Source organism: Eretmochelys imbricata, chromosome 11 (assembly GCF_965152235.1).
Source record: "Eretmochelys imbricata isolate rEreImb1 chromosome 11, rEreImb1.hap1, whole genome shotgun sequence".
NCBI lineage: Eukaryota > Metazoa > Chordata > Testudines > Cheloniidae > Eretmochelys > Eretmochelys imbricata.
In genome coordinates, this window is record NC_135582.1 from 4,315,486 (window position 1) to 4,327,375 (window position 11,890).

The 11,890-nt window shown below is 52.2% G+C and overlaps 1 protein-coding gene across 1 annotated transcript in view; it reads right to left on the reverse strand.

The window, feature by feature from the left end:
* The window catches only part of IGFBP2 (insulin like growth factor binding protein 2), a 105,901-nt gene extending 101,662 nt beyond the window's left edge, over positions 1-4,239 (reverse strand). Inside the window, exon 1 of the mRNA XM_077830357.1 lies at positions 3,858-4,239. Coding sequence (XP_077686483.1) covers positions 3,858-4,239 — 382 coding nt within the window. The remainder of the gene's footprint in view (positions 1-3,857) is intronic.
* Between the last annotated feature and the right edge of the window lie 7,651 nt (positions 4,240-11,890).

Genomic DNA, 11,890 nt, shown 5'->3' on the forward strand with positions numbered 1-11,890 from the left:
CTTGGAGGAATAGTACTGAAGAATGAGAATTGTAAAGATGATAAGAAGAATCAGACTAGCTGCTACAGCCTCTGGAAAACTGTGAAAGATCTGGAAGGCTAAAGACATTTCAATAAAAACAGCAATCTGGACACTCATCCTCTCAGAAATAGACTGAAACTCACCAAATCATTTCATATGGTCTTTAGAACAGCGATCAGAGAATAAGAATGGTCTAGCTATATTGGCCTTTGGGAGACCCAGGTTCAAATCCCTGCTCTGCTACAGGCTTCCTGTGTGACTTTGGGCAACTCAGTCTCTCTGTACCTTGGTTTCCCATCTGTAAAATGGAGATAACAGCATTTTAACTACCTCCCAAGGATGCTGTAAGGATATATGTGTTAAAGATTCTGAGATCCTCAGATATGGTGGGAGCCATATAAGCACTTTAGATAGATGGCAACAAATTTGTTCCCTAGCTTACACAGTTACAGTGAGCAGAGCGTAAAATTTACTATAAAATGATGTAAAATAAACTGTAAAAAAAGAGTACAATTTCAATGGCATCAAAACTATTGCTGCAGACCAGATCCTGCAAGGGGCTGAGCATCTCAGCTTCCAGCTTCTGTGGGAGTTGAGAGCACTCCGCACCCTGTTGCATCAGGCCCCAAGGGTACATCTATAAATTCTCACACAGATTTTCACTGACTGCTATTTTCTTCCGACATTCCCAACAGCTTCAAATTACTCCAAACCCCTTGTGCAACGAGCAGCGCTGCACGTTTCCTAGCTGTGTGGTGGTTTATGTTTCTTTCTGCCTACAACCATTTCTGGATTGGCATCGCAGACCTAAGTGGAAGACTAAACAATGCTGGAGCCCACAGCAGGAGAATTTTCAGAGTCTTATTCCTTGTTTCACTTGGGCAACCTTCCTGCCTCTCATCAGATATAAAATAACTTGCCAACCCTCTAATTTAAAGAGCAACATATGAGTTTCACATTCCAATCCCCAACCAGCAAAAGGAGACTTTTCAAACTGGAAGGGTGAAGACAGGGTGAATTCCTTGAAATGCATAAAAAGGAAGGATCAGCACCTGCCTTTTTGCAAGAGAAAACTGCTCTCACAACACAGCATGCTTCAAACTATTTGACATCAGCGGCTGAAAGAGAATTTGATTCTCCCCAACTCCTCAAACTTGAGAACTGAGCAGAATGAATTTCATGGTTCTCTGTTACTGTTTGAAATGGAAAAACAAACCTCTTCCATCCTTATTTTGGGTGCATGTTGCAGCTAGAAGGTACAGTATGAATTTCAACAAAAGAACATCTGGGGAAGCTGACAGTTTTTTCTGCTATTAGGAACTCCCCCGCAATGGTTGCAACAACCTGTTAAAACTTATGCAGCTCGAAATGACTGAATCCTTCTCTGTTTGGTGCAAGAGGATGTCCAACCCCTTTTGCAAAGACATGCTCAGTTCTGAGTAGTAAAACAGCCTGCTTTATTCTGCTCCATTTGCCATTATTTATCCCTATGGGCATTACAGAGTAACACATACAGAGCACTAAAGTGTTTTTAAAATTTGTTATTGTGTGTGCGTGCGTGTGTGTGTGTCTGTGTCTGCCTGTGTGTATATATATAAAAAATTGAACAAACTGCAAGGAAACAAGAAACTTAAAACCAGACAAAAAACCCCACTGAAGTAACAAAAGCTCTGAGAGAAACCCACAAATGCAAGAAAACAGCATTCAGTAAGGAAACCCCTTACTTACACTTAAATTTGTACAGAAGTTATTGTGCTTTTCTCTCCCCCTCCCCCTTCTAACAGCACAAGTAAAAACTGGAAAGTCAACTCAAGATGACAAACCTAAGTGTCCACAATTTTCTGGAGAGTGTAAAATCAGACTATTGACATTTGTTTTCTTTAAGCTGAGCAAGATTTCACATCAACAGTGTTCTCAAGAGTTCTGGCTTTCTAAAGATCTTTACACACTTTATGCTACCTAGAAGCTCCAAACAAGATCAGGCAGCACTGTGACATGGGCAATGTAGACGCGCTTTATCGCCGGGGGAGAGCTCTCCCAGTGATAAAAAATAACCACTCCTAACGAAGGGTGGTAGCTTTATCCCGGCGATAAAGCGCTGTCTATAACGGTGCTTTTCAGCACTAAAGCTTTTTTTGCTTGGGGGGGGGGTGTTTTTTCACAACCTTGAACGACAAAAGTTTTAGCGCTGAAAGTGGCAGTGTAGACACAGCCATTGTGTTAGCAATGTACCCTCAGGGTATGTCTACACAGCAAAGAAAAACCCACTACTGGCCCATGCCAGCCAACTTGGGGCTGTTTCATTGTTCCCCTCAGTAGTCACGCCCCCCGGCTCCCCTCATCCACTCCCCAGGCTCCCCATCAGCCCAGCTCCCCTCACTACCCCTCCCTCGGGCTTCCCCTGAGCCACCCCCCTGGACTCTCCCTCAGCCTAGCTCCCTTCACCACACTGAGATCTCCCTCACCTGCCCCCCCAGGGTCCCCCTGCCTCAGCTCCCTTCTCCCCACTGGGGTCCCTCTCACTTGCATCCCCTGGCTCGCCCACAGTGAGCTTTCCTCACTCACCCCCCAAGTTCCCCCTCACCTGGACAGCCTCACCCCACTGGGGTCCCCTTCCCCCTCAGCTCTCCTCACCCAACCCCCAGGTTCCCCCTCAGCCTGTCTCCCCTCCCCCACTGGGATCCTCCTCGCCCCACTGGAGTGCCCCCGCCCCCTCAGACTCCCCTCACTTGCCCCTCCAGGTTCCCCCTCATCTCAGCTTCCCTCAGCCCACTGGGATCCCCTCACATGCACACCCACACCCCCTCACCTCACCCCACCGGGGCCCGACTCCCCTCACATGCCCCCCCCACCATCCCACCCTCCTGGGCTCCGGGCACCTGCGCCCCCCCCCGCTGTCGCCCCCCCCAACTCCCCTCACCTGCATGCCCCCCCCACTGTCCCGCCCCTGCTCCACTCACCTGCGTGCCCCCCCACTGTCCCGCCCCCCTCACCTGCGCGCCCCCCCGCTGTCCCACTCCCCTCATCTGCGTGTCCCGGGCTCCCCTCACCACCCCTCACCTGCGTCCCCCCCCGCTGTCCCGCCCCCCCGCTCCCCTCACCTGCGCGCCCCCCCCCACTGTCCCACTCACCTCACCTGCGCCCCCCCGGCTCCCCTCACCTGCGCTCCCCCCTCCGTCCCACTCACCTCACCTGCGCCCCCCCGGCTCCCCTCACCTGCGCTCCCCCCCGCTGTCCCCCCCCCGGCTCCCCTCACCTGCGCTCCCCCCACTGTCCTACTCACCTCACCTGCGCCCCCCCGGCTCCCCTCACCTGCACTCCCCCCCCGCTGTCCCGCCCTCCTCACCTGTGGCCCCCCGCTGTCCCGGCACCCCCCGGCTCCCCTCACCTGCGCACCCCCCACTGTCCTACTCACCTCACCTGCGCCCCCCCCAGCTCCCCTCACCTGCACTCCCCCCCCCGCTGTCCCGCCCTCCTCACCTGTGGCCCCCCGCTGTCCCGCCCCCCCGGCTCCCCTCACCTGCGCGCCCCCCACTGTCCCACTCACCTCACCTGCGCCCCCCCGGCTCCCCTCACCTGCGCACCCCCCACTGTCCTACTCACCTCACCTGCGCCCCCCCCAGCTCCCCTCACCTGCACTCCCCCCCCCCGCTGTCCCGCCCTCCTCACCTGTGGCCCCCCGCTGTCCCGCCCCCCCGGCTCCCCTCACCTGCGCGCCCCCCACTGTCCCACTCACCTCACCTGCGCCCCCCCGGCTCCCCTCACCTGCGCTCCCCCCCCCCCGCTGTCCCGCCCCCCTCCGGCTCCCCTCACCTGCCCCCCCCGGCTCCGCTCACCTGCGCCCGGCTCGGCGCTGGCCCCGTACTCGGCGGCGTCCCGTCTCCGGGCGCAGGTGCCCTGGCCCTGCACCAGCGCCTGCAGCGGCAGCTCGGCGCCGGGGTGCGGGTAGCAGCGCAGCCCGGCGGCGCAGCGCGGCGTGTACACCCCGCACGACTGGCTCTCCAGGCGGGCGCAGACCGGGCAGCAGCCGCAGCCGGGCTCCCGCACCAGCTCCGGGCAGGCGGCGGCCGGGGCGCAGGCGGCCAGGCGCTCGGCGGAGCAGGGCGGGCAGCGGAACAGCACCTCGGGCAGCGCCGGCCGCGCCAGCGCCGCCGCCAGCAGCAGCAGCCGGAGCCAGGCGGCCGGAGCCGGGCGGCAGCGACCGACCCGCGGCAGCATCGTCGCGGGAGTGCGGGGCGGCGGGCGGGCGGGCGGGCAGGTGGCAGCCTCCTCCCGGCCCCCCGGGGAGCCGGCGGCGCCGCCGGGTCCTAGAGCCGCCCGCTCCGCCCACCCCGGCCCCCGCCCAGTGCCAGCGGGCTGCCCCCTCCAGCCCAGTGCCGGGGGCGGGGGCTGCCCCCCTCCAGCCCAGTGCCGGGGGGGGGCGGGATCGGGGGCTGCCCCCTCCAGCCCAGTGCCGGGGGGGGCGGGATCGGGGGCTGCCCCCCTCCAGCCCAGTGCCGGGGGGGGATCGGGGGCTGCCCCCTCCAGCCCAGTGCCGGGTGGGGCCGAGCTCGGGGGCTGCCCCCTCCAGCCCAGTGCCGGGGGGGGGGCGGGATCGGGGGCTGCCCACTCCAGCCCAGTGCCGGGGGGGGCTCGGGGGCTGCCCCCTCCAGCCCAGTGCCGGGTGGGGGGCCGATCTCGGGGGTTGCCCCCCTCTAGCCCAGTGCCGGGGGAGCTGGGCTCGGGGGCTGCCCCCGTCCAGCCTAGTGTCGGGGGCGGGGGCCGAGCTCGGGGGCTGCCCACTCCAGCCCCGTGCCGGGAGGAGCCGGGAACGGGGACTGCTCCCCTCCAGCCCAGTGCCGGCGGGCGGGGGCCGAGCTCAGGGGCTGTCCCCCTCCAGCCCAGTGCCGGGGGGAGTCGGGATCGGGGCTATACCCCTCCAGATCAGTGCCGGGGGCGGGGGCCGCGCTCGGGGGCTGCCCCCCTCCAGCCCAGTGCGGGGGGATCGGGATCGGGGGCTGCCCCTCACCCAGTGCGGGGGCGGCAGGCTAAATTCCTGGACCCTTCTCCGCAGTCCCAGGGCGCTTGGCTCGGGTCTCGCCAAGTGCCGGAGGGCTGAGATACCCCCACCACCCAGTGCTGGCTTCCAGGCGGGGGGGCTGCCCCTCCCCATTCCCAGTGCCAGGTTATGGGGCTGCTCCAGGTCCTGTGCCAAGGAATCTGGCTGGTGTTTGCTTCCATGTCAGCCAAGCGACTGGAGTTTTGAAGGGTGAATGAGACTGGGATCAAGGGCTGCCCCTTCTGCGTGCCAGCTGAGATATGCCCAGCTTGTGTACTCCGTGTGGAAGAAGCAAATTGACAGCGGGGCCAGGCAGATTGAAAGAAACCAGGCACTTGGTGTCTACATCCCAGCTATGGAAGGACTGAAAGCGGCTACTAAAGGAGTAGGCAGAATCAGTTTGAGGCTGAAACATACATGAGAAATCTCAGCACCCCTCTGTTTCCCGAAGAAGGTGAACTTCCATACCCATTATTTTAATAGCCCCATCTATTCCAGCGCCTCACACCAACTCTGAGATGTAGGGAAGTGCTATCCTAATTTTATAGAGGTGGAAACAAAGGCACTGAGAAGTTAAGTGACTTCTTCAAGGGCACATCCCAAGTCTTTTGCAGAGCCAGGAATATAAACCTGATCTTCTACTTTCCAGGTTTCTGGCTTAACCACAAAACCGTGCTTCCTCCTTAGTCCATAAGCAGCATTAATTGCTGTTAAAGATCACTGGTCTTAAATAAGTTTCTGGAGAGATGTTCCAATTCAGCAAGTCTTGATGCAGGGAGGTACATTCTGCATATCTACTTTCTCCTTTGCATGGGTCCCTAAGTGTTTGTAATACACTTAATGATTCTCAGATGGAGGGTGCAACAGAAAGGCATAGTTGTATCCAGATGAAACTGGAAGTGCCAAACCACATGACCAAAACCCTCTCCTTGTGATATTTCCCAGATTCCAGAAATTCATAGAGGTATCCAGATATTGATGCTTAAGGAACTAAACCTCAGAACCTTTGGAGGTTGACCTGGTCCCTACTCCTGATGAGTACCCAGCAGATCGAATAATACCTATTTCTTATATAGTGCTTTTCATCAGTAGATCTCAAAGTGTTTCACAATCTTTGATGCATTTATCCTCACAACACTCTGGTGCAGAAGGGAAGTATTAGTACATATAGGGATCTGAGGCACACAAAAGCCAATTGACTTCATAGAATATCAGGGTTGGAAGGGACCTCAGGAGGTCATCTAGTCCAACCCCCTGTCAAAGCAGCACCAATCCCCAATTTTTGCCCCAGATCCCTATAACAGCCCCATCAAGGACTGAATTCATAACCCTGAGTTTAGCAGGCCAATGCTCAAACCACTAAGCCATCCCTCCACCCCTGAGATCATGTCGGGAGTCCGTGGCAGAGCAGAATTCTGTTCTCCCAAGTTCGAGGCTTGTGCCCTAACCCCTGAACAATCCTTCTCTCTGCTCCAAGGAAAGTCAATGCACTGCAATAGGGGAGCCAATTGTAAGTTCAGCCAGATAAAAGAAAAGTTAGTGAGAGAAGGCGTGAGAACTGCAGCTACATTATTACTATTTCTATGGCAGTAGCTACCTAGAGGCTTCCAACAAGATCAGGACCCTATGTTAGGGATGTACCCTTAAGGTCTATGCAGCAAAGAAAAACCCACGCCGGGCCCATGCCAGCTGACTCGGGCTGTGGGGCTGTTTCATGGCTGTGTAGACTTCCAGGCTTGGGCTGCAGCCTGAGCTCTGGGACCCTTGGACTCCAGCTGGCACAGGCCAGCCATGGGCGTCTAGTTGCCTTATAGATGTATCTTGAGTGGCTGTGTGATGGATGCCATCCTGGCAATATATCAGGGACTAAGGCCATGACTATGCTACAAACTTTGGTTGACGCAAGTTACATTAGTGTAAGGTCACCGCAGTTAGTTGATCACTTATGTATGTGGATACTTGCGTCGGCACTGCACGTAGACACAGGTGCTCCTGGTGACAATACACAGTGCGGCGCACCATGGTAGGTATCGCAGTGTGCAACCTGTCCAGGGCACTGTCTTTTGGGAAGTTTTGACAATGCATAGTAGGGCAGAAATGAGTTGAGTAGGGTTGACTGGGAGCAAGGGTTCAACTTGCCAGCGTGCAACGGTCTCTATTCCATAATGTTATCTATATCCCATAATTTTCACAACTTTTTTTTAAAATGCCACAAACCCACATGGCTCTCCTTGCTGTCTGCCATGTCTTACAGAAGAATGGAGCCTGCACAGCTCTGCACTATCGTCATGAGCGCTGCAAGCACAGGATGCATGATCCTCCCGTATTTGCAGTCATATGAAGAACCGAATCAGCAGAAAAGGACAGATTGCTGTGAGACATAGCGAGAACCAATTCCAGGTTGTTGGTGGCAATCATGGAGCAGCTGCAGATGGTGGAGCGCCACTTCTGGGCCCGAGAAACAAGCACGGATTGGTGGGATTACATCATAATGCAGGTTTAGGATGAAGAGAAGTGGCTACAGAACTTTCAGATGTGGAAGGCTGGGGGAACTTGCAACACACTGGGGAGACTTGCAACACCGCACTGCTACTGGTCAGTGGGAAATCATTTTGGAGCTGGAAAACCCACTGTGGGGGACACTGTCATACAAGTGTGCGGGGCCATTAATCGTCTCCAGCTACACAGGACTGTGATTTTCTGCAATGTGCAGGACATAATGAATGGATTGCGGCAGTGGGGTTCCCAAACTGCGGTGGAGCAATAGAAGGAACACACATCCCTATTTTGGCATCACACCACCTCGCTCAAGAGAACAAAAAGGGCTACTTTTCTGTGGCTATGGAAGAGCTGGTGGATCACTGAGGACACTTCGTCATTGTTGGCTGGTCAGGGAAGGTGCGTGACGCTCACATCTTTAAGAACACAGGATTGTTCAGAAAGCTACAAGAGAGACTTTATTTTGTAGCCAGTTACTTTAGTTTATTGTTCATTTGTTGTGTGATGTTATGATTAACAAACATGTTAAGTCATATATAACCATTGTATGCTAAATAGAGTTAAATCGTAGAATGATAGAAATATAAGTTTCATCACTAGTTAGTAGGGATAATTATGCATTACATATCTAAGTAAGGTGAGCTAAAACGCAAGGCCTACAGGCTGAGTCGTACTAGGCCTTAGGCTTAAGAAATGCTTGACATAAATAAGTGATCAAAGAATGACCCAATGCCACAAGATTACAGGAAAAGATGTGCCAATGGGTGATATTGCGAAAAATTAACAGTACGAGTAATTTTTCGCTTACAAGATACGTGGTAGTCACATTTTTCTAATACATACCCTAACCGCAGGGTGCATTATGTGCGTAAATGCTAATGAGGTATAGTCAGAATCACATTTTAAAAAGAGGGTGCCCAGACTGTGAAAATTGAACTCCCTATGTGAAACTCCAGCAGGAACTACCCCTCTACTGATGATCAATTGGAAAGGCAATCATCAGACCTCAAGAATATCATTAAGGATGTGAGTATAACTATATTTGTAACTTGTGCATAGGTCTTTATAGAATTTCTACATGCTTGGGTAATCATAACTTAACTGTAACGTTAATAAAACTTGTAAAACAGACTAGACCTTGTACTTGTGAAATGTATGTATAGTCACTATCCTTGGTCTTTATTTGTTCACAGGGACTCGCAACCTGAAGCAAGTAGCAGAGGTGACTTTCACTCTGTTGAGCTTGAAACTGTAGCCACCAGAGCCCAAACCCACAGTGGTGTAATACCACATTACAAAATTCGCTTTAAATAAAATAAAAGGCTACGCTTTCCCAACTGGCGGATTACCATTGGTGATGTTGAAATGCCAAGAACAATCCTTGGGGAGCCAGCCTACCCCTTTCTCCCTTGGCTCATGAAGCCATTCACTGGCCAGCTTGACAGCACTAAGGAATGATTCAACTACTGGCTCAGCAGGGGCAGAATTACAGTTGAATGAGCTTTTGGTAGAATGAAGGGACACTGACGTTGTTTACCCACAAGAGTGGATCTCTGTGAAAGAAACATCCCTATGGTGTGTCCTGCATAATATCTGCTCACTGGCATGCAGGATTTCATTGAACGTGTTCTCTTCTTTCTCCTCCTTGCCTGGCTCAGGCATTCAGGGAACCCCTCAAGGCTGCTATGGCAGCAGCTGCAGATAAAACACACAGCAGTACCATTGTTGGTATAGTCACAACAGAAAGCGAAAGTTAAGATTCAGAACTCCTTTCCCTGGTTCCCCTAAAGTTTTAAACAAGACATGCTTATTGACACTTCTGCTTTGGGGTGCTTGTGCACAGTACCACTCACAGCCAGGGGTGAGGAAAATAAGGAGAGAATTGCTTGGTTGCATGAATCTATAAATATTGGGCAATGGGTCTGAATACTGGCATCATTTTCCATAGGTGGTGGTGATTTTAGCTGATATCTCACTCCTGAGGGTAAGAAAGGTACAGAGAACACAATTGCTGCTGGTGTCCTGCAGCCACCCAGGCCCATATGCTTCCAGCCTGTGTACTGCACCTGCCAAAGTTATTGCTGACTGGCATGGGAAAGTGGCCTACCACAGAGGAAGAAATAAGGCTGCCATCCCTAGAAACCTTTGGGAGAAGACTGCAGAGTACCTCCATGAAAGTTTCATTGAGATCTCAGGAGGATTCAAAGCACATCTCTGTGAACATAAACAACCTGCTCCGCATGGTCGTTGTCCCCCTCACACACACCCAACTTACAGGGGAATGAAAAGCAGATAGAAACACTACTTCTCTTTATTGTGCTGCTATCTCTTCTAGCACAAGTAAATTAATGAAAAGTCGATAGCTGGGTCTGGTTAAGTTGGGGGTGCCATCAGTATATTACTGTAATGGGAAATACAATTACACACTTACCTTAGGTTTCTTCCCCTACATCAGGCTCATCCGTACTTGAATTCTGGGCCTGATGGGACTGCATTGGAGTCTCAATGAGATCCTGGCTTGCAGCATAGCTGGACCCCCCCATTGTATGTCCACCATCCTCCTCCTGACTGTTCACATTCGGGGCCTGTGACTCAGGCTCCTCAGAGGTATCCATGGTAGTCTATGGGCTGGAAGTGGGGTCTCCACCAAATATGACATGCAGCTCTTTGTAAAATCGGCAGGTCTTCGGCTCAGCATCAGATTAACTGTTCAGATCCCTGGCCTTTTGATATGCCTGACGCAGTTCCTTCCCTTTCATGCAACTCTGCTACTAATCCCTGGCATACACCTTCTCCCGCATCTCCTGTGCAAAATGCTCAGAGGTGTCCACATTTCTATGTCCATAACCTATTTGCCCACAGGCCCAGGAGATCCAATATTTTCTGTCTATTCCAAGCCAGAACACATCTCAAATGTGTTGTCGGCGTCATCAGCTGGGCAGTTGCATACAACAATGGAGAACTGCCAGGTGTGCTCGCCAAACTGGGCAATCAGAAAATGGCATTTCAAAAATTCACAAGGCTTTAAACGGGTAGGGAACGATCCAGTCTCCATGCCTTCTGGGCAGTGGAGTTCCCAGTTGTGACCCAAGTGGTCAGGGTCAGGCATTGTGGGACAGCTGCTGGAGGACTGTTAGGGTTAACGTAAGTACTGCAGCATCTATAGTCATGCAACATCAACCTCAGCACATCAACCCTGGCTCATTGCTTCAGGGAGGTGATGTCACTGCGTCACAGTAACAGTGTGCTTACATCAAAGTGGGAGGCAAATTTAAGCGTAGAGACACGCACAAGTAGGTCGGTGCAAGGTGGCTTACACTGACCTAACGTCGTGTAGACCAGATCTAAATCAGGGACCTCTGGAGCTGAAAGCATAAATCACTGCAGCCTGAGCGACAGAGCCTTGTCTTACGCTAAACACTCACATCTTCTGTGGCCTAGGCACAGAGAAGGATACACAACCTACCCTGACCAATGAGTTACAGTTTCACTTGAACCTCTGATCCCTTCCTATGGAATTCAGTCAGTCAGATGCTGTTGCTGCTTTTCTTCATGTATGGTACTGTCACAGGTGAATGAAAGCAGAGTGAGTCTCTCTGACAACAGAGGAAAAGACACACTGTGTCATTTTCCCCTTTGAGTTAAGGATCTTGGTGCTTCCCCAGTGGGTTTAAATCAAGATCTTTAATTAGCTCGTGCTCCCCATGGACAACCAAAACAAAGCTCCTGTCAATGAGATCTCAGTGCTCCAACTGTCAGAAAGGAAGTATAGTGTGCCCATGAAAGAGCCCACGTGTTAATTCCCTGTCCCACTTTAAGGCCTTTCCTTATCCAGCCAGTCTGCACTGGTGTCTGAAAACCCAGATCAAACAAACAAAGCAGGCACTGCTTCCCAGGTTGCTCAGAGAGAAAGCAGTACATCTTGGTTTAAAATATGAAGGACAAACAGACATTTTGTCCAGGACTTTAGTCATAAAAACTGATTTGATGCTGAAAAAAAACAGTGTTCATGAACATTTGTGTGAATTACAAACCGCTCTTCAGTTTGACCAAGTGTTACTCGTGAGTCACAAATATTCACATGACAGGTTGGAACAGGCTCAGGCAGAAAGACTTTCAGCAGGGACCAGGGCTTCCGCTGGGACAATTTTTCCATTTTGAAGATTCTGCCATAAAAATGTAAAACAGCAGAAAAATCCCCATTATGCTCACTCAGTGATGTATAAACATCATAGTTTACATGGGACCTTTTAAATAGTAAAATTCTTAAGCAAAGGCAATTTATTTTTTCCACTTATTTAATAAAACACTAAGAAATTTAATGTAAACGAA